Raw genomic sequence first — 23,197 nt, forward strand, 5'->3', positions numbered from 1 at the left:
TTTTAGCAATTTAGTAGGTACGAAATGATACCTCTCGGCTGTTTCAATTTCCTAGATATATTATTACCAGCGAGGTTGAACTTGTTTTCAAAAGTTGGTTTCTTCCTTCTGCAACAGGGTGGTCCCCAGGAAAGGGGGAGGTTCCCTGCCCCACCCAAGGGAGGGTGGAGCTGAGCAGGAAGAGGAGAAGCTGCAGAAGAGACTAAGGAAGGAAGCAAGATGGAGCCAGGAGACCTGGAGGAGGCGCATGGAGCCTAGAGACATGTGAAGAAACTGCGCTTGTCTTTTGGTCGTGGACTGGGTGACACAGATGTGGGTGAGACCCGTGGGGAGGTGACAATGGCAGCTTTTATCTGGATGTTGATTTTGCTCTTTTCCTTCCGGGCTTGTCCAGTTGTTTGTGACCCTTTTCTGTGGGTCCCCACTGGAAAATGTTTTAGACTTGTGGCAGGCTTTGGGGCTTTGCTCTGCGCCATTCCCATATGGATGGACTTTTACCCACGAGGGGATGGGTAGCTTTGGGTGCTTCATCTAGAAACTAGACTCTTTGCCTCACCTGTATTGTTTCCTAGTTTTTATTAAAGTTCCTTCCCATTAAAGTCTCCTATGTTTTGTGTTGATGCGGCGGATGGCAGAACCCATTTAGAATAGGCAGGTTTGCGGGGTTTGGGCTGACCCTCTCCCTGTCCTATCACAGATTTGGCGATCAAAGTCCTATAACACTTCTACTCTTGGGCTGATGCTCTCTGACCATCTTACACTGGGGACTTACTTGGTGCTATAAATACAGCCCATGCCTCCTCCTCTTAATGAAATGTCACTCAGCTCAAATATTTTCTAATTATAGGCTGATAATCCTGCAATATAACTGTTCTGAACAAAGTGCAGATAACCTTTCGTTCGTTCATTCAAAAGACATTTATCCAGCCTCCACAATTTATCAGATACTAAACCGGGTCACATGGAAGAACAATCGACATGCTTCCAGCCCTCACCGGCTGAGGGCTTAGTTTTAGTACGAAATACACTAAGCATAACAAAGGCGTGGCTCTTTGCAGTAATTCTTCTGCAAATCCCAGCCGCACATCTGCTTTATAAACCCGTCTCTTAGTACAGGGCTTAATCCTGCTACAAGGTTTGGTAAAGGTGGGAAAGCACCTTCCTCTTGGCAGCCCTTCACACCACAGGGCCTGAAAACCTGCTCCCTCTGGTTTCTGGTTGTGTTAGGGGGAAAAGGATGTCCCAAAGCTAATGCGTCCTACCCAATCCGACGACCTGAAAACCCAAAGTCACTCTCAAAGCTGGCCGAACGCTACGAGCTGGTGGAGAGCCAAAAATGGGGGACCCCCAAAGCCCACGTGTCTGCCTTTTCTATCCACCTGGCTACTTAACCCCACCCTCAGGTCCCAGCCACCTTCCCTTTGGTGGTGATGGGATTTGGAGTTCCCCGTGTCTTTGGCTTTGGCTTGGGGTGGGGGTGGAGTCCACAAAGCCTATATGGAATTAGCTTTGGGACATCCTTTTCCCCCTAACAATTGGGGCTACACCCCTGAAACGAGAACCCCGTAAGCCAGGACGAGCGCAAAGGAGGAGCCCCCAAACCCGCGGGGCAGCCGGGGCGGCGGGCGCAGCACCCAAACGCCTGGATTCCCGGGACCTCGGGCGCTTCCCTGCCGGGGGTGGGGGTGAAGGGGGATCCCCCGCCCAGCCCCGCGGCCTCAGGCTTCGGGCGCCCGGCCGGGGCTCGGGCTCCGTCCCCGGCTTTTCCGCCAAGCGAGGCCCCTCCCCTCAGCCCACGGGTCAGCCCACTGCGCCGCCATCAGCCCGCGCCCGCCGCGGCCCCTCCCCGTCGGCCGTCCCGCGCTCTGGCCCGTGCTGCCCGCAGGCCTGCCTTTCCCGGGTCTCGGGCCGGGCCCTAGTCCCAAACTCCCGGCCGTGCCCCACAACCCCCCCCGCCCCCCGCGCCCGCTCTCCGGCTCGCGCCGCGTCGCACCGCGTCGCGCCGCTCGCGCCCGCGCGCGAGGGGCGGGGGCGGGGGCGGGGGCGCGGCCGGGGCGGCTTTACGACAGCGCGCGGCTGCGCGGCGTGGCTGACGGCTGCGCGGCGCCGCGCCCGGAGAGGTCACTCCGGAGACGCGCTGGGCTTGGGGCGTGTGGGGTCGGCGGCACGATGTGGCGCGTCTGTGCGCGACGGGCCCGGAATGTGGCCCCCGGGGCTGGGTTCGGGGCCCAGGGGACGGCCTTGAGGGAGAGACCCGGGGCCCCGGGCGCGACCCTGCGCACCGGCCCGGCTGCGGCTCATGGCCACAGCGTGACCGCGGGGTACGGCGGGGTCCGGGCGCTCAGCGGCTGCAGCCTCAGCCGCGGGGCCGCGCCGCGGAGTCGCCTCCTGCTGCAGCTGTTCGGGGGGCCAGGCCGCCGCTGCTACAGTCTCCCCCCGCATCAGAAGGTGAGCGCCAGATCTGCCCTTCGCGGCACCCCGTTGTCCTTCAGGGCAGGCTTCTTGGTCTCCAGATTCTTCCCCAAAGGCCTCAGGGATTCTCCACTCCCAGTATATGTCATGGCCCCTTCTCCAAGACCCAGCTTTGCTTTTGCTGTTGAGCCTCCCCCTCGCCGTCTGTTCCATTGAAAGACGAGCTCCGAACGTGTGGGCCTGTGGGTGGAAAGTGTGCAGAGGTCTGTGCCCTGTCAGACCCACAGGAAGCCTGGAGAGCAACAACTTTGTGGTGGTAGGAACTCCCTTGACATCCCGTGTGCCCCGCCTGAGAGGGGACGCAGTATATACTCGTTGCATTAAGTTACATTTAATTGAATGAAACATTAAACCAGACCGAGAGTGAGACAGCCCTTTTAAATTTAGTGTTTCACTTTTTTTCTCTTCTAGGTTCCATTGCCTTCTCTTTCCCCCACAATGCAGGCAGGCACTATAGCCCGGTGGGAAAAAAAGGAAGGCGAAAAAATCAATGAGGGTGAACTGATTGCAGAGGTATGTTGTTTTACAGTATGGAAATGAATTGGAAAGAACTGAGCATTAACTTTCTGGGTGGTTAGTCTTCCCTTTTGCTTAAGTAACGCAATTTTTCTTGCAACTCGCTGTTGGAGGTGATTGGTTCGATAAGTTGTCAGCAGCTTGCCAAATAGGTTTTTATTTTTCATTTTTTAAAAGATTTATTTATTTATGCATACAAGAGCTGGAGTACAGGCGGGGGGGGGGGGGTGAGAGGATTCACCAGAGACAGTGGGGAGCAGAACAGGCAGACTGATCTAAATACACTGCTGAGGGGAGCAGCGGGCAAGTCAGGAGAGTCAGGAGAGAGGTCTGCCATGCTTGTGGGTTGCTCCCTGGCGGTGGATCAGGTGGATCAGACTCGGTGGATCAGGTGGATCAGACACGGGTTGCAGAGGCTGCAGACAGCTTCATAGGTTGCGTCTTAACCCCTTGTGCCACCAGGGAGGCCCGCCAAATAGGTTTTTAGCTACAACTTAAAAAAAAAAATTCCTTCTTTCAGATCTGTGATAGAGGCTTTATCTTCACTTGAATGCTTAACTGTATGATTTTAGACACAGGCTAATAAAAGTTATACTAGCAGTCCAAGCCTAAGCTCCTGCTTTTTTGTTAAAAGGTTGAAACGGATAAAGCCACCGTTGGATTTGAAAGCCTGGAGGAGTGTTACATGGCAAAGATACTTGTTGCTGAAGGTACCAGAGATGTGCCAATAGGAGCCATCATCTGTATTACAGTTGAAAAGTGAGTAGTTCCTTGGTAAGTTGTGGAACTTACCTTATGCTTAGTAGAGTATTTTAACCCAGAATTGAAAAATTAGGTGTTAAAGGCTTCTAAGGCTACTTCTGTAGGAGCTAAATCTGCTTTATAATCCCCTTATATTTATGCATTCTTTCTCTTCCTTAGGCCTGAGGATGTTGAGGCCTTTAAAAATTATACATTGGATTCCTCGGCAGCACCCACCCCACAGGCAGCCCCAGCACCAACCCCTGCTGTTACTGCTTCGCCACCTACACCTTCTGCTCAGGCTCCTGGTAGCTCATATCCCACTCACATGCAGGTGAGGCTCAGCCTCTGAGTGTTTGCTCTAGATAATTTTTCATTTTATTTCATTTTTTGGCTATCACATTCTAGAAATTGGCATCAAATGTGACTAGCTCTTGTCATTTGGAAGTAAACAGAGATTTTAACGTAAAAAGTGATCATTTTTGTTACTAGTTATTTCCTGGTGAGTAAATTTGGACAAGTTACTTTCTCAGCCTCAGTTTTTGGAACTTTTCATTCAAGAACATTATGTTAGGTTTTCAGGATCATTTGTACTTGCGTCTACTCCCTGTATTAATAGAGGTTTTAATCAGTCCCAAGTGCTGGCTGTTGAATGAAAATCCCCAATTTGTGTTTTCCTTTGACATGTTTCCTAACAGTTGGTAAAGGAGTACTATGATATTAATAAATGAGAAAACTGACAGCGTGAGCGTAAAATAAATCAGTATACTAGCATTGCAACAAAGCTGAAGTTATTGTTCACTGTTGATTCTATTAACTAAATAGTATGTCAGAACATATCAGTTTATTAGCTATTAGGGTTATCCCATGTACATTTGTGTGTTCAGTCATTGGAAATGGATAAAAACCAACTGTCATTTTTCTGAAGAATTAAGAGTAAAACTTTTCCTTCACTTAATTTATTTGTGAATATTTCTGTGTAGGAATCATTTTCTACTTTGGAAATAATGTTCTACTTCATGATCTAGTATTAACAATCACAAATGATGAAATTTTGCCTGATGTTCATTCACACATTTGTTTTATACTGTACAGCAGTTTCTATCTCGTTACATACAACTCATTTCATTTCTCCCCCTTTTATGTCCATGGGTTTGTGTGCAAGTATTAGGGGTATATCTTAATCACTCTTTAAAATAGTTTGTAGAGATTATTGGCTTCACTAATTTTTAAGAAGTAGTGAAGAAGACAATTCTAAACAAGAAAAACTTAAAAAAAAAGTATTAGAGTTATAAGTCTTTACTTTTTTCCCCTGCCTTCCTGAGACAGCATCAATTAAAATTATTTTTCTCTCTGCATAATTCTGTTGTTAATTAGATACAAAAAACTAAGACGACAGCTCAAAAATCTGTAATAACTAAATAAGAGTCCTAATTCAGTAGATGTACAGGCCATATAAATAGGAAAACATTTTTAATTTAGACCAGAAAACCTGATATTTGGACTTTATTGACTGTTGTAAGACCAATTCTTAATATTAATTGTTGTTGGCGATTTGTTTTGTTTTGTTCTGTTTTAAATCTTGTAAAGGTATCTGTGAAGCTTGGGAGAAAAGCACTTCCTCTGAGTAAAGAGATAGGCCTAATATAGAGCACAGCAAAATTTTAATTGAATAGTCTGGACCAAGATCATTTTGTGGAAATAACTTCTAGCTTAGTCTAAGTATTAGGATGAAAAGATTTTGTGTGCTTAGATATTTGCCAAGGAATTAATTTTCACTGTCTAGAGAGAGTTCTTTCCCATTTGCCTATTGCTTTTAACTTTAGAGAGTGGGTTGGAATATAGTTGATTCTGTAAAATTTGAGATTTAACTGATAGGATACTACTGAGGCACTCAGCTTTAGCTTTTCTGGTGTATCAGGCAGATGGGAATTTGGATTGTCATAGTCACTATCCTACCATAAAACTGTTCAATCTTGCCTGGGTGCCATTGTATCCAAGTTAGCCTAATATTGAGCAATAATATGTGTTTGCTTTCACAGGTGGTTCTTCCTGCCCTCTCTCCTACAATGACCATGGGCACAGTTCAGAGATGGGAAAAAAAAGTGGGTGAGAAGCTAAATGAAGGAGACTTATTGGCAGAGATAGAGACTGATAAGGCCACTATAGGTGAGATTTCTTCAATTTTTTAATGGTTGAGGCACTAAGTTTCCCATTGAGGAAAGAGGGAGGATTGCTGTCCTATCTTAAAATGAGTGAGTGATAACATGCAAAATTTTAATTCTTGGCATTCATTTCCTGGAACAAAGTATCTCATAACAAAAATGTATATAGTCAGACTTACCACTTTCATATTGCACTCTCACTGAATCAAGGAATATCAACTTAGATTAATTTTAAGCCAGACTTTGCTTCTTAGACTTATTATGTTACTGGAAAGCTATATCAGAACTGCTGTAATCTAAATTGGGTATTGGGAGAAAATAGAGGAAACAGGAAAAAATAACTTTCAAGCAGGAAAATGCCAAAGAATTTAAGATGACTGGGGAAAAACTGAAGCCAGGGTTTAGACTTTCATAGTTTGATCTTTGTGTGTGTGTGTATTCTATCACACGTGTGTGTATATATGTATGTTTACACACATGTGTGTTTAGATTACACATTGTGCTCCTGTTCTGTTTTTTATGCTCAGAAACAAAATCCAGTTGTATATTTGTGTGATATTTATAAATATTTGTAAATACTGTTCGTAAATACAAATACGATATTTGTAAATACTGTTTATTCCCTGCCCAGTCCCCAGAGATGTAGCAAGAGATTTTGTGGGCATCTTCTGAAGTGGGTGTTTTGGATGGTTCTTCAAATCCCATGGCTCGTGATGGCATCTTGGCATGAAGGAAAGCTTAATAAGCAGGGCTCCACTGTGCCCTGTCCCCTTTTCCACTTCCACGAAGCAATTCGTTTTTATCTTTTTGTGCATTGTGTTTCCCCAGAAGATTTTATTGGATGAAAGGTTTCTGTTAATTTGTATACCAGTGTTTCCATACAGACTGGTATTTTAGAGACTCTAGTCTCTGGGGAAGTATAACTTTGGTGAAACTCTTTAAACTGGATTGTGACCTTGGAGTCACTTCTTTTTAAACATCTTTTATTGGCTATTAATTCCCAATTGAGAAATGGAAGGATTCCCAAAGATGTGTTCCTCAAAGAGGCACAATGTTACAGGAAGCCAAGATCCAGAAGGCAGATCTACTCTGCAGATGGCTTCTTTGAGTTTTACTTTTGTTAACGCTTTATATTTAAGTTCCTTGGAAAAAAATCAGTAACTGGTAAAGTGTAAGTTGTCAATACTATATAGTTATAGTTATGCTATATTTCTTTAAATATTTAGTGTAATTCCAAGTCTAACCTCTCTAAAAAGCTCCAAAGATGCTTTTAGGTGTGTAGTCTCACACCACTATCCAGGTGGTTGCTCCTCAATTTAACATCCTTGTGGTTCTGGTCTTTAACAGCATAGCTGATGTCATATTTACCAGTACACCTGGTGTCATCTTGGAGTCTCTCGTGTCTTTGTAGGGACTGCCATTGGAGATGTGTTTAAGAACAACTCTCAGAACTAACCTGTTAGTGCTCATGTTTTATTTAGCAGACAATTATTTAGTATTTGCTTTGTACTAAGTACTGTTTCTAAATACTTGGAAAGTATTAATTCATTGAATCTTTATAATCTTCCTGTGAGAATGTTACTGTTATCCCCATTTTACTTTAGGTAAAGAAGCGAGACACTAAGATTAAATAGCTTACAAAAAGACTATGTAGCTTGTTTGCCAGAGAAGTCTTTTACTTAAATCCTTCTTTGAGTTTAGTGGTATATTGGCGTTCTTTAAGTCTCTTAATAATTTTTCTTTCTATTCAAGGTTTTGAAGTGCAAGAAGAAGGTTACCTGGCAAAAATCCTGATTCCAGAAGGGACAAGAGATGTCCCTCTAGGAACCCCACTTTGTATCATTGTAGAAAAAGAGGCAGATATTCCAGCCTTTGCTGACTATAGGCCAACTGAAGTAACTGATTTAAAACCACAAGTACCTCCTCCACCCCCAACCCCGGTAGGTATGCTTCTAGATATAAAGGAACACTTACCTTATTCATCTCTAAATTATGGAAAATGGATTAGATAATATTTTAGTTCTAAGAGCCTGTGAATAAAGGAGGCAGTTAACATTTGTGGAGGCCTGTAAAGTGTGTGGCACTAGGCCATTCACCTAATATTCAATAGTTTGATTCTTTTTTCCTGCTGCCTTGAGTCCAGCCAAGAACAAAACTTAAGTGACATGTTCTTTTTCTGCTTGAGGTATAGATCTGCTTAGGGAGGATAATGCTTTGTTCTGTGTTTTCAGTAGAATTTACAGTTTCTGTCCCTTGGTATTTTACATATTATGGTAGAGCAAGTTTATGTTTGCAATACATTGGAATCTTGACCTTGCATACCCTGTTTTGAATAGAATTCAGTCTTTACATTCTATATGTATACATATATACTGTACACTGTGTACCTGTAACAAGCTTATATGAAGTAGAAGCACTAATAACACCATAATTAGGCTTCTGAAGAGGCTAGATTCATTTGAGTACCTGTTTCAAGAGAAAACTTGGTTTCTGACTGTCATACACTTATGTAGAACTGACAAATAGCAGTGTTGGTTTATTTCTTAAGGTACTTTCAACATGGAACCTTGGTTTATTTCTTAAGGTACTTTCAAAATGGAACCATCCAGCATGATTTTGTGTTTTGAAATTAGATTAAAAACAAAAACCATGTTGGTGATGTAAGAGAATCATTAATGCGGCAAGAGATTAAAGTGAAAAAAGGCTGTAAAGCTATCATATACTGTCAGCAGTGTTAAATTCCCTGCCTCTATGTTATCACAGAGTAAGATAACTTGACTTTTTTCTGTCTTTGATATAAAGTATTGTTACTACTATTCCTATTGCCATATCACTGGTTAAGCAGGTTATGCATTACATTTGGAACAAAGGTGAAAGCTACTTAATTGAAACTACTGATCTTTCAGACCAACCTTTGCAGTGGTAAATTTATAATTTGTGACTTTTCTCAAAAGGTGGCCTCTGTTCCTCCAACTCCCCAACCTGTAGCCCCTACACCTTCAGCCACTCGCCCAGCTATGCCTGCTGGACCAAAGGGGAGGTTGTTTGTTAGCCCTCTTGCAAAGAAATTGGCAGCCGAGAAAGGGATTGACCTTACACAAGTAAAAGGTAAATCTTTTTCGGTAGAATGGGACTATATAGTTAAAATTTAGTTGAATTTCCTCCTTAAGACCAGCATGTACAACTGTATATAGTCATCTTGACTGGGATAGTGGGGAGAAGGGTGAAGGAGGGAAATATTTCTTTTGTTATCCCTGCAGAGAAGGGAAACATTTTGAGCTAATCTGTCTGGGATGCAGACAATTGAAATAGCTTCCCCCCCGCCTTCTCTATTCATGGGAAATGCTTTATTGTTGGTGGAAGTTAATGCTCTTGATCAGCCAAGTTGGGTTATAGGACTGGATTGTATAATAAGGTTAGTAATTATATCTGAACAATTTAAACAAAGGGTCATTTATTAGATATTTAGCAATGCTTATTAACTTACTAAAGGTAAAAGTGGAAAAATCCCAATATTCTTATGCAGGCAGCATTATGTGGTTTATTTATTATTTAAATAAATGTTCACTGAGTATTATCAACATATGTCACATTTATATAACAGACAATATTTCAGTTTCAGTTGCTTGTATTACCCATATAAGCAATAAGGAAAGAAAGGAACAGAAAGGATGTACAGCATAGTAATTAAGGGTGTGGGCTTTGGAACTCGACTGCTTGGATTTGAATCCCAGCTCTGCCGTGCACTAGTTGTATGCCCTTATGTGTCCCAGTTTCTTCAGTTCTATTTTAAAATAGTGCTTTTTATGAGAATTAAATAGTCAACAGTGCTGCACATAGAAAGTATTGTATAGGTATTAGCTTTAATGATACTTATTAAAAAGATTATTTAGATGATTTAATTGCTAAGAAAGAAATAAATTGAGTGATTTTTCTAGGGTAGATATATGTGTAATTAGGACTGCTTTTAGACAGCATAGTTGGGGAATATCTTTGTAATGATATTTGATCTGATCGGAAAGCTGAGGAGTCAGTTCTTAAGTAAAGCACTGGAGTAAAAGCATTTTTTGGGTAAAGAGACCAGAGTACATAGTCTACAGTGGAAAAGAACCTGGCGTGTTTGAAGAGCTCAAAGGAGAACAGTATAATGGAGCAAAAGTGAGCAAAAGGGCTAGTGGTAGCCAATGAGGTTGGAAAGAAACATAGGGGTAGGAACACACAGGACCTTATAGGTTGTGATAGATTTGAATTTTAAGTGCAATAGGAAGTCATTCAAAAATTAAAGCAAGGAAGTGACCTAAAATGATATATATCATTTAGAAGAGCGTTTCGACTGCTCTGTGGAAATGGATTACGTGAAAGCCAAGGCACCTTTTAAGATGCTTTTGCCAGAGCTGATGTTTGTGGCTCAGACAAGAATGGTGACAGTCAACAGCTTTAAGATACATTAACATACAACAGAACTTAGTCAAGGACTAGATTTGGGGGCTTGTCAACCATAACTTCAGGAGAACAGTGCAATAAAATCTAGTCTGTATCACTTGAAAAGTGGATGAAGTACAGAAAACATTGTAGTCAACTCATTCAAGAAGCTTTGCTATGAAGCAAGACATAAAAACTGAGAAAATGGGCTCAAGAGAGGGCTTTTGAAAATAAGTAATAGTATCTTGAGCTTAGCATAAAGTTTCTCAACTGTGGTACTAATGGCATTTTTGACCGAATAAATCTTTGTTGGGGATGTATCCTGTGCATTATAGGGTGTTGTCCTAGTAGCCTCCATCCACTGGATGTTAGAAGTACCCCTGCTTTACCAAAAATATCATGAGATATTTTTTATTTTTATGAGAAATAATAAAAAAAAATATCATCAGATATTACCAGATGTTCCCTGGGTGTGGCAAATTGCCCTGGTTGGTAACCAGGGGTCTGATAGAAAGGAATAAAAAGATGATGCGGAAAGGGAGGAAGGGCAGAATAATTTGATAAGGAACAAAGTTTATGGGATAGTCTTGACTTGATAGTAATAAGGGACATTTTGTCTTTTTATGGGAGCAGAGAATAAAGGACATTTATAGGTTTGGTCATAGAAGATGAGAGTTAATCTCTCGCTGCTACTATTTGATCAATAAAGTATGAAGTGAGGATATCAGCTGGGGAATGAGTGGGGAGGTTTGAGGGTAGAGGGATTGTGAAATAATGCTCTTATAGATTGGGAAAGTGAATTTAAGGGAGCCATAATTTGTGGTTAGGTTGTGGCTCTGGATTTATAGTACAGTCAGCCTATATGTACTTTTTTGTGGGCTACTTAGAGTGATTTTATCTGTCTGTATCTCTGTCTTTCCATCTATTAATATTTATTGTGAGCACTCAAATCTTTTTTCAAGACTGAATGAGCTTTTAGTGTTCCCTCTGCTTTGGTTTTGGTTTTGGTGGATGCATCATTTCTTGCATCCCCTTGTCTCTTTCCCTCCCCTCGCTCTCAGGGTGTTCACTGATGTCCAGTGGCTTTTTAAAAGTGTTTTATGCAATCACATTATCTGCTATGCAAATGTCCAGTATTTATTTTTATCATTCTACTTGTGTTGCTGAACATAATTCTCAGATTTCCTTCATTTTTTTGAAAATGGCCACATTTCATTCTTTCTTATGGTTGCATAATACTCCATGGTGTGTAGACCCTGTCTTCTTGACCCAAATTGCTCCCATGTCCTAGCTATTGTAAATAATGCTGCTGTGAATGTTGTAGAACAGAAGGGGGTTGGTTGGTTTTTGTATATGGTATTACATTTTGTGGATATAGGCCCAAGAATGGAATTAACTTTTCATAGGGTTTTTCTATTTTTAGTTTTTTAAGATAAATCCAGATTGATTTTCCATGATGGTTGTGCCAGTTTACATGTTCACCAGTTCCCTTTTCTCTGTATCTTCTCCAATACTTACTGTTGGGATTCTTTTTAATATGTGCCATTCTCACAGGATGAGGTGGTATCTCATTGTGTTTTTAATTTGTATCTCACTTATTAGAGGTGGTGATGAACATTTTTTCATGTCTTTTGATGACCTTCTGCATATTCTCTTTGGTAAATTATCTGTTCATTTTGGCTGCCCATTTATTAATTGGGTTTCTTGTTATTTTATTGTTGAATTGTACCTTGGATAGTAATGCCTTGTTAGTTATATATTGTATAAATGTTTTCTTTTATTTAATTGTCTTAGATTTTCTTATACTGTAAAGGCTTTTTTGTTTGTTTGTTTTTAAAGATCCATTTATTTATGCATACAAGAGCTGGGGTACTGGCCAGAGATTCAGGGGTGAGAGGATTCACCAGACAGAGCGGGGAATAGAATAGGCAGACCAACTGAAGCACACTGCTGAGGGGAGCAGCGGGCAAGACAGGAGAGGTCTGCTGCGCCATGTGGGTTGCTCCCTGGCTGGCCAGGGATCAAACTCGCGCTGCAGAGGCTGCGGATTGCTTCATAGTGTGTTGCTTAACCCCTTGCGCCACCAAGGAGGCCCTGTACAAGGATTTTTAACTTGGGGTGCTCCCAGTAGTTTGTTTTTAATTCTGTTGCCACAGGGGTTCCTGTTGCCACAGGAACATATTGTCAGTGTTTTCTTCTATATTTTATTGATGTAGGTATTATATCTAAATCTTTAAATCATTTGGAGTTTACCTTTTTAGATGGAATTATCAAGGATCCAACTTAATGTCTATTAAATGTGACTATCCAATTTTCCCAGCACCTTTTATTAAAGAGACTCTCCTTTCCCCCCTTTTATGGTCACAGCTGCTTTATCACAGATTAGGTGCTGGTATGTATGTGGATTTATTTCTGGAGTTTTGATTTTGTTAGTTCCATGTCTCTTTTTGTGGTTTTTAATACAGCTGCTTTATAGTAAACTTTGAAGTCAGGTGCTGATAGTTCTCATTCTCCTTCTTTCTTAGGGTTGCTTCTGCAATTTGAGGCCTTTCGTGGTTTCGTTATAAATTTCTTTCTTTTTTTGTTCATTTTCTCTGGTATTTAAGGCTGGTATTTTGATGGGGATAATATTCCTGGTATTCTGATGAGGGTTGCCTAAAATTTGTGTATTATTTTAGGCAGCATAGTTATTTTGAATGATAGTGATTCTTTCTATCCATGAGCATGGACATTTTATGAGAACAAGAGTGATTAAATTATTGGCTTTTGGTTATTGGACTCAATCTTCAGTCCGCCTCCCCTCTGTGAAGGGACAGATTGCTTAGCAAATTTGATCAAAATGGAATCATTTCGGGGAGAAACTGTGTCAAAACCTAAGTGCTAATAAGAATTTGACTTGCTTCAAGACTACTCACGTAATGCTTTATGTGTCTTTGATGCAGAACACTTTCTCATTGTTACCCCTTTTTATCTTTATCACAGAATTTCTGTGACCAGAGGCTGGTACTATAATATCTATTCTGCCAATAAGATTAAAGGCCAGATGAGATTAAGTGACTATAATTATCTGTCTAGTTTACATTCTTTTTATAACAACCCAATATTTTCTACTTTTAGTCTGGACCTTTCCCCGTTATACCATATTGCTTTATGATGGCCTGTCGTCCCTTCTTAGGGAGATAGGCAAAAGAATTTAAAGGATTTCCACTAACTCCTAATAGTTATGGAATTACCGTGAGTGGCTAAAGCTTAGTTTAAGGCAATAATACTACAGCTTTCTTCCTCTTGAGGGACTGCAGTGTCCAGGTCAGCCTTGGTTGTAAGGGGAGGTTATGATTTCTGTCTTCTATAAAGGCTGGGTATCTAATAGGAGTGCTGCCACCTTTGTTCTAGAGCTTCTGGTAAGGATAAACGATCCTAGCCAACTCAATTTTAGTAATGAAAGAAAAGAGTTGAGAAGAACTGCACATGAGAGTCCCTTTAAAAGTATGCCCTGGGGGGTGATGAATCATTTGACCAGTTTCTTTTTTTTCTAGAAGGGGGCCAGTGTAAAAGGTATTTTGATAACTAAATTCTGAATCTCCTTAGAGGTAGGTTCAGGATTGTCTACTGTGTCTACAGTCAAACCTAACAGATTTTGTATGGGAGAAGGAAATCGAATGTATATAATTAAGCCTATTTAAAAACTTCAAAGATCTTTTCTCATGTGTGCATTGCACGTTTTTCTCTAACATACAGCCTTGGCTTTTTTGAGCAAGCTGTGAATGATGGAGACCATATAAATAATGAATGATTTGAAAGATGAGGTAATTTGAAAGATGAGAGTTAGGGTTAGAAAAATGGACTTGTCTGCTTTGTCCAAAACAATTGTTATCATATTTGTTAACTTTGTATAAAGGGAATTGTGCATGGTGGAATGAATCTAGAGCCTAAATGAGGTTGATTTTAGTTCAGGTTTCAGAAAGGGTTTTCTGGAGCTAAGCAGGAAGAGGCAGCTAGATTTTATTTTGGAAGTGTAAATTGTACTCAGCATTATCATTTTGCTGGGATTTCCTAGTTTAAAAGTACAACTTAATTGTAGCAAATTCTAAAAGAAATACTAAAAATAAGAGAATAACACGCTGTAGTTAAAAAGAAAAGAACCAGTACAAATCAAGCAAGAGCACTCTGTGAATTCAAATTAATACTTAACAAAAGCTGGTTTTTCCAAGGGTGAAGACAATCATCCCTTCAGAAGGTTTTTGGTAGAGAACCCTTCCCTTCATGATTATAGTGCTGATGTGGAAGAACCATTGATATGCCTCATATTTGTGATACTTACGTGTCTCTTCCAGGGACGGGACCAGAAGGCAGAATCATCAAGAAAGACATTGACTCTTTTGTGCCTACTAAAGCTGCTCCTGTGAGTTATATTCAGCTTACTTATATTTCAATTTTTACTGGGGCAAGAGACTTGTTCAACCTATTAGATCTTTTCATACAGTATTTCATACTTAAAGAATAGCCAGAACTGTGTTTTCCCTAACTCCAGTGGTTAGGAATACATAGATATGAATATGCTGTCATTCATGTATAAAAGCAAAAATGATATACTACCTGCTTTCCAAATTTTCTTTTTTCTGAATGGTGACTCTAAATTTTTTCTATCATTGTCCTTCCTAATTCAGGCCCCATTTTTATTTTAAAATTATTTATTTTATTATGCATACAAGAACTGGAGTGTAGACCAGAGGTGTGGGGAGTGAGGGGATTCACCAGAGACAGAGTGGGAACCAGAATAGGAGGATCTACTGAAATACACTGCTGAGGGGAGCAGTGGCGAGACAGGAGAGGTCTGCTGCACCATGTGGCTTAGTTCCCTGGCCTGGGATTGAACTTAGGCTGCAGTGGCTAGTGATAGCTTGATAGCGCTGAGACTTTAATCCCTGCACCATCAGGGAGGCCTCAGGCCCTATTTTTAGAAGCATGCTTGCAAATTGTTGGACTGAATATTAAGTTTTATGTATGTAGTTTTTTATTTCACACAGAGATTTAATACATGTGTCCAGTTTCTGTTTGATTAAGACACATGGATATCAGCTAGAAATAAAGATTTGTCATTGTTTTAAACACTTAAAGAAAATGGATTACCTGGTTTATATTTATCTTCTAATTCTTTCAATTTAAGAATACTTCAGTTGTTTTTCTTGAAGAAATTTTACACAAAATAATTTTAATGTAAGCTCTGGCTTCAAGAAGAATGACACTTAAAACTGATTACAAAATTCTAAGTATAAAAATTAAAAAACAAAATCTTAAGCAGTCCAAATCTGAGTTCCTTTTACTCCTTTGGGATAGAGATGTTTATTTTATTCATTTATTCATTTATTTATTTATTTATTTATTTATTTATTTATTTATTTATTTATTTATTTATTTTAAAGATTTATTTATTTATTTATACAAGCACTGGGTACAGTCAGAAGTGTGGGAGGGTGAGAGAATTCACCAGAGCCAGAGCAGGGAGCAGAGCAGGCAGAAGGACCGAAGTACACTGCTGAGGGGAGCAGTGGGCGGCAGGAGAGGTCTGCGCGCCATGTGGGTCCCTCCTCCAGTGGCTGGGGAGCAGCCGGGGATTGAACTGGCGCTGCAGAGGCTGCAGGCAGCTTCGCAACCCAGCGCTCAACCGCTGTGCCACCGGGGAGGCCCAAGATGTTTATTTTTATATAAGCCTTTTAACTTTTATGTTGTGGTCTGTAAAAGAGTCACTATCACTTGAAATCTGGTGCTTATGCTAAGATTGAACCACAGTTACTATGAACTGTTTTCAATCCACAGGCTCCGGCAGCTGCTGTGCCTCCTCCGGCTCCAGGAGTGGCACCAGTTCCTACAGGTGTCTTCACAGATATCCCTATCAGCAACATTCGTCGAGTAAGAGTATTACCATAAATCTGGAACCAAAACTTTTGGAGGCATCTGTTCTCAGACTGTTTAATTGCACTTGTAGTTTGAAACAGTAACAGGGATTTTTTTTAGTTGAGAATCTTAGATGATTAAAGAGATGTTTGGTTTCACCATTTAAATGTTTGGGATAAACGAAAACTATGTTCTGATTAAATACTCTTAGAAGGAGCTAAGTTATGGTGTAGTCCTCCATTTTCTAATCCAAATAATACTTGTGGTAAGCCTTACTGAGAAAGTGGGGTGAAGGGGCAGACAGGGTAAGATCTCAACTCAAGATAATTGATTTTTTAATCTCTTCGTTTTAGGTTATTGCCCAGCGGTTAATGCAGTCTAAGCAGACCATACCTCATTATTACCTTTCTATTGATGTAAATATGGGAGAAGTTTTGTTGGTACGGAAAGAACTTAATAAGGTAAAAGGTCTGAAAATTCCAACTCTATAAATTCTGAAAATTTTGATTTTTCCCACCAAGCATTTATATTTTTGCCCCTATTTTTTGTTAGAATATGCCAATTGATGATAGGAAGTGGATGTGTCAATTTTAACTTGCAGAGAACATCCTGGAAAGTTTTTGTTTCCTAACTCTTGATTAAAACATATCATTTGAAACTGACTTTGCCATGGATCCATTTTAGCCTAGCCGAGTCAGTATGATGTCATACTCCTGGATTCTCTTTTGGTATATACTCTCCTTGAGAGTAGTTTTTATCTTTTTTTCCCACTGCTTTATATCCAGGACTATAGAGTTATATGCACAGCACAAAATAGACTTTCAAATATTAGATGAATAAATGAACAGATGAATGAAGAAATGAAGCATCAGCAGAGCTTTGTAACTGGCTAAACAGGTTAAAAGTGATGGCATACTTTTATTGTCAAAATATTAAAGCTATTTTCTAATAAATTTACTTTGAAATTAGGCATGAAACATATATGTCCAGTGTATTATTTTATTCAGTTCTTTTAGCCTACTTTGTTCAAGTGTAATTTACATATTACTACAATGGCTTCTTGTCTTTGCAGATGTTAGAAGGGAAAAGCAAAATTTCTGTCAATGACTTCATCATAAAAGCATCAGCTTTAGCATGTTTAAAAGTTCCTGAAGCAAATTCTTCTTGGTTGGACACAGTAATCAGACAGTAAGTATAGCCCTTCTGGAGAAAGTGTATTTCGTCAGCAGTTTTCTTGTGTTATTTAATGTTTAACTGGGAGTGTAAGGGATAAAGAGAAATGGAATACACAGCAGGGGATGAGTTCATTTCCACAGGCAAACAAAGCTACTTATGAGATAGAGTTCAGGAAAAAGAGGTAAGTGTACAGGTATGTATGATTAAGTTGATAATTCTCACAAAGCAGAGTAAATCCTTTTTGTTCACTAACTAGTTGTGCTAGATTTTAAGGGGGTCAGGATTGAAAACAAAACCAAAAACTATATTTGTTAGTATTATGGTGGCATGTGACTGATGTGGTGCTCAGTTTTCAAAGTGCAAGTCAAGGATAGAGCATGGCAAAATATAAAATCTAGGAAATATATCTCTGATGTAACTGCAGCACAAACTCAAACTGAAGTAAATATGGGTATTCATGCTTAACCTGACATATAAGTTCTAAATAGGCATTGTTGATTATTGAGATTTCCTTCTCTTTTTTTCTTCTTAAATAGAAATCATGTTGTTGATATCAGTGTTGCGGTTAGTACTCCTGCAGGACTCATCACACCTATTGTATTTAATGCACATATAAAAGGACTGGAAACCATTGCTAATGATGTTGTTTCTTTAGCAACCAAAGCAAGAGAGGGTAAACTACAGCCACATGAGTTCCAGGTATTTGTTTACCTTATTGTTAAAAATTATGTTACTTTTTAAGTTGGGCGTTATGCTTTTACTCCATTTTCTGTTCTTTGATTATGCCATGTATTTGCACTGATACAAGGTCCTGAAAATAAAAAATGAGCAGTCTATCAAAAGTTGAAAATAAGACATTTTCCAACTAGTATGCAGAAGCCACCCAACTGACTTTTGTTCATATTATAATCGTTTCAGTAAAATATATATTCCCTTCAGTCCTTTTTCTGTTTTCTTTCAACTTTATTGAAATATAATTTTCCAATAGGAATTGTATCTATTTGAATTGTACAACTTGATGTTCTCATATATGTATACATTATGAAATATCAATATACTCTAGCTAGTTAACATTTATCACCTCGTATACTTAACATTTTCCTTTTCCTGGTAGTTCAAAGGCCTTAAAACAAAGTAAAAGGTCATCTTGGTAGTTCAGAGGCCTTAGAACAAAGTAAAAGGTTCTCTTTACATCTTTTCATTTTTTTCTGATTTATTTTGACACATAATTAACGCAATCTGTTTTTTAATCTTTTTTTCCCTATAGGGTGGCACTTTTACAATATCCAACTTAGGAATGTTTGGAATTAAGAACTTCTCTGCTATTATTAACCCACCTCAGGCATGTATTTTGGCAATTGGTGCTTCAGAGGATAGGCTGGTTCCTGCAGATAATGAAAAAGGGTAAGTACCAAAAATGAAGAGAGAACTGTAAACTAATTTTCATTATTTTGTATGAGGCTTTGCATTTCAAGTTTATATTTATTGACATGGTATATTGGAGGTTTAGATAGAATCAGAAATAAGTATAGAAAAAAAGATTCTTAGAGTAGCAATTCCTCTTTTACCAAAAGCAGTCTTATTTACACTAAGTTCAGGAATCAGGTCTCTTTTTCTTAAAGATCCAGCTGGTAAATATTTTAGGCTTTCTGGATCATATAGTTTCTTACAAATACTCTGCCATGGAAGTGTGAGAGCAGGCATAGAAAATACATAAATGAATTCAAATAAATTTTTATTTGACCTTTTTAACCTTTAGTTTGCTTACCCATGCTCTTGTTTTGGTCTTTGTTTTCAAGCTACTACTTTGAGCTAGTGGTATAGGAGACATAAATGATAGGTGGGAAATAACATTACCAGATTGGGATTGTGGGATAGAAGTTGGCATTTGGGGGCCTCCCCAGTGGCGCAGCGGTTGAGCGCTGGGTTGCGAAGCTGCCATCAGCCTCTGCAACGCGGGTTTGATCCCCAGCTGCTCCCCGGCCACTGGAGGAGGGTCCCGCATGGCGCGCAGACCCCTCCTGCCGCCCGCTGCTCCCCTCAGCAGTGTACTTCGGTCCTTCTGCCTGCTCTGCTCCCTGCTCTGGCTCTGGTGAATTCTCTCACCCTCCCGCGCTTCTAACTGTACCCAGTGCTTGTATAAATAAATAAATATAATAAATAAATAAAAATAAATCTTAAAAAAAAAAAAAAAAAAAAGAAGTTGGCATTTGGGCTGGTTACTAAAATCTAGTGATTGCACTCAGAATACTTAATTATGTTTTATCTTTTTCTAGATTTGATGTGGCTAGCATGATGTCTGTTACACTCAGTTGTGATCATCGGGTTGTGGATGGAGCTGTTGGAGCACAGTGGCTTGCTGAGTTTAGAAAGTACCTTGAAAAACCTGTCACCATGTTGTTATAATTAATCTAAGAGTTTCTAGACACTCCGAAGTCATATTGGTTCATTCTTATCAAGATATTTATATATTATTAAGCAGGTTTTTTTTTTTTTTTAAAGTTAACCAGTTATTTTTTAGTCTGTTCAGATAAGTTATTTGTAATGGGCATTACTGAATTTTTTCAATGCCAATTACACTCAAATATTGTGCACATTTAATAAATGCCAGCTTTTAAGCTGTGTACTCCTAGTCAAGGTACATGTGACCTAGCCCTTTGGTGATAAGTTCTTCCATTGGGAAATGTAGAGCTAGACTTGTGATTCCATGTTGAGATATGTACATAAAAGTGACATTTGAGGTTTTGAAATTTAATTGCCTCAAATGTTTTGCTTAGATGTGAGGGAAGAAGAAAAAGTCAGGAAAATCAGTTCTCTTGGAGAAGGGTTTGAATTGAAGTATAGTTTTGGAATTTAACCCTAATTAAAACTTTTGTGTTACATGATCTTGGTCTATCATGGATAAGAAGGGTAGAAAACTTCAAGGAAAATAAGTAAAATTTTAAAAGTCAACATTTTCATAGACCTCTTCAATCCACTGTCCTTTATTTTTCTATGGATTCCTAAATGTTTGTTTTACCCCCTTGAGATAAAGATACAAATATAAATCAGCTACTTGGTATAAATGAGAATTTGTGTGGGTATTTATTTTAATAACTTAAATGTAACTTGGAGAGCAGAAATCTATAGTTTCCTCCAAATAAAAGAATGTACTGATGGATTTAACAGAGAGTAATTGTGAAAGTGGAATTTTTCCTCCAAGATTAACTGGTGGGTACTTGCAAATAAATTACCAGAATTTATTACTCAAATAACTTTGGAAAACTATAGCAAGTAACTATAAAATAAGTGTACATATGTAAAATATGGTTTTTAGTGTTGGATTTGTGCCAAAGTCCGTTTATCACCAGAAACTGTCTGACAAGGAGGAGAGACATACAATGATGAACAGTTTGGAGTGTTAAAAGATGATGATCAAAACAAAGTGGTCATTCCTACTTGGATAAAGTAAAAAATGTGTACCAAAAGAACTGTTTTGTGTTTTTCCACCTTAGCATTGTCATATGTAAAGTAAGAAGGTCCTAAACTTCTACTGAAGAGAAAAATTATGTAGTTTGCTACTTTATAATCTTTTCACCCATTTTGTTACAGTTTGCCTTTCTTCTGTTAGGAATGGAAGAGAAAGATATTCAGGATAATAAAAATGAATTGGGAACAATTCCAGACTTTCTATTGAATTGATGTTTCAATAACTATTTGGAATTGTTTACAACTATATAAATCTGTTGCTTCCTTGTGTGTATAATATGTGGAGGTATACACTGAAATTTAGGTTTTTCAGTATTGAAGTATCTCTAATGCTCATTATTACCTGGTGCATAAGTGACACTCCATATATTCTACAGCTAATTCCCTTGTTTGTGTTATACAAAAACAATTCAATACATTCATTCAGTTTTTCAGGAACTGGTAATGTTAGCTTAAACTTAGATTATGAAGAAGGAACAAGCTTATCACGAGGGACCATCATCATCATCATCAGTATGAGCCACATCTTGTTCAAATATATGGAACTACAACGATAATTCATTCTTTGCCAATGCCATGGCTCTTTTGTTCCCTTGAAAGAAAAATAAAAAGTTGCCTTCTAATTTTTTTGAGTTAAAAATTAATCTGAGTATAATCTAAATATGGATTCAGTCTATTTGTCAGAACTGAAAGATAAAAGTTAGAAATAGTGGTTTTGGTTAAAATTAGATTGGTTAAAATTAAACTGTTTTCAACATGTCTGGTCTAATTTTTGATCTGATGGTAATTATTTTTCATATTAAGTAAGACTCAGGGATGGCAATGTATGTATAAACTCTTAAACATTTGGAGTTTATAGAATTGAAAAAATAAGGACTTTGTTTAGGATAATATAATAAACACAATCTGGCTTTAATAAGCTCAAGGAGTTACTGAGGAACCTCACATTGAGGGGTCGAGGGTGTGACACATTCTAACATGATTAATGTGTAGTCTGTCTCTGTTAGATACTCTACTCTAATTCTGAGATTTGTGAGTAAAGTATCTAAAAGCCTGGTCTACTACAGGAGTTGTTGACCAACATGGAAGATGCTAGGAATATATTACAAGGGATGGTCATCACTTCATAATAATTACAAGCTCTAGAATACCTGGGAAAATAATCACTATTGACAATTGATCTAAAACCATATTTGTAGAAAAATCTTATCTCTAAATCAATGATAAAGTATATCTCAAAATGTTTCAGTTTTGAAGGAAAAAAATGTTAAAGATTAAAATTGAAGTATAAATACACAGTTTATTATGTCCTTCAGCAAAGCTGCTTCATATAATGAGAGGTGGGAATGTTCTCAAATAAAAATTTAACATTTTAATATTAAGCACGTTAGATCTTGATATGCATTTTGCTAATGAGTACACAAACACATAGCTGCTCATATAGGTGACACCTAAGTGCTGAGAGTGCAAAAGTAGGTAGGGATGGGAGTGTCTAGGAAATACATGCTGCCAGTTATTATTATAGAAGAAAAGGTAAGGCAAGAGCATAAAGTTTTTTGAGTGATCAGGAGACTATAATAGGTTTGTTACTTTTAGGACATCCTACAGTTAGAATACAAACCCAGGTCAGGTTAAAGAAAATTATAGTTGTTTTAAAATGTCACATATCGGTTGTTTCTATTACATATATAACATTAGTTTCTGAAGTTAAAAAGTTTTAAAATTAATAACTTTATAATCAACTTTATTTAAAGATGTATGTTGAACTAGAGTACTAATTATGAGGCTGTTTTGTGTCTAGGAAAGACAAGGGATGTTTAATGTTTGATGTGCACACTACTTGGGGTATAAATTGGAAAGTTGATACCTTTGTTTTGAACAACCATCTGAAAACTTGAATGGGAGTTGAACAGTACATCATTACTGTATTTTTGATTACTTTTTTAGGTAAAAGACAATTGTCCCAAAGTTAATTCCTTTAAAATTGAGTTCCAACTATTTTGGATCATGTTACAATGTCTGACGATAGTAACTTTACTGTTGTATCCAATCCACAGACAATCCAATATCCATCCCTGATATTAAAAGGCCTGCCTATGTAGCTTGGACTTCTGCCAGAACTTTTATAGAGGCATAGATTTGCATGTTATTGTATTGGCCCTTTATCTTTATTGCTGGAGGAAACTTACACTGCTATGGCCCATCCTTGTAATAAAAAACTTGCACAGTCTGGGATTTATTCTTGATATAATAAAAATTTACTAGATTTAGAAAGAACATTTTTTTCAACCAAGAGTTTCAGTAAACCAAGAGTTCTTGCATGTTATTTGAAAACAGAATTT

The 23,197-nt window shown here is 38.7% G+C and overlaps 1 protein-coding gene across 1 annotated transcript; it reads left to right on the forward strand.

The window, feature by feature from the left end:
• The first annotated feature begins 2,128 nt into the window (after positions 1 to 2,128).
• DLAT (dihydrolipoamide S-acetyltransferase) lies at positions 2,129 to 23,105 on the forward strand. The gene is made up of 14 exons (XM_037505261.2): positions 2,129 to 2,448; positions 2,884 to 2,985; positions 3,623 to 3,747; positions 3,910 to 4,063; positions 5,772 to 5,898; positions 7,647 to 7,834; positions 8,849 to 9,002; positions 14,651 to 14,718; positions 16,134 to 16,226; positions 16,565 to 16,672; positions 17,284 to 17,399; positions 17,924 to 18,086; positions 18,655 to 18,791; positions 19,664 to 23,105. The coding sequence occupies exons 1-14, from the start codon at positions 2,170 to 2,172 to the stop codon at positions 19,791 to 19,793; spliced, it is 1,944 nt and encodes a 647-aa protein (XP_037361158.1). The 5' UTR covers positions 2,129 to 2,169; the 3' UTR covers positions 19,794 to 23,105.
• The last annotated feature ends 92 nt before the right edge of the window (positions 23,106 to 23,197 follow it).

The sequence above is a fragment of the Talpa occidentalis genome, unplaced genomic scaffold (assembly GCF_014898055.3).
Source record: "Talpa occidentalis isolate TD23 unplaced genomic scaffold, MPIMG_talOcc4v2.1 talOcc4.12, whole genome shotgun sequence".
Lineage (NCBI taxonomy): Eukaryota > Metazoa > Chordata > Mammalia > Eulipotyphla > Talpidae > Talpa > Talpa occidentalis.

What these genes read in the sequence shown, in the direction of transcription:
- DLAT (XM_037505261.2), top strand. Translation starts at nt 2,170, where the DNA reads ATGTGGCGCGTCTGTGCGCGACGGGCCCGGAATGTGGCCCCCGGGGCT. An exon ending in GTCTCCCCCCGCATCAGAAG is followed by an intron (nt 2,449 to 2,883) that starts GTGAGCGCCAGA and finishes TTTCTCTTCTAG; the next exon opens with GTTCCATTGCCTTCTCTTTC. An exon ending in GACTGATAAGGCCACTATAG is followed by an intron (nt 5,899 to 7,646) that starts GTGAGATTTCTT and finishes TTTCTATTCAAG; the next exon opens with GTTTTGAAGTGCAAGAAGAA.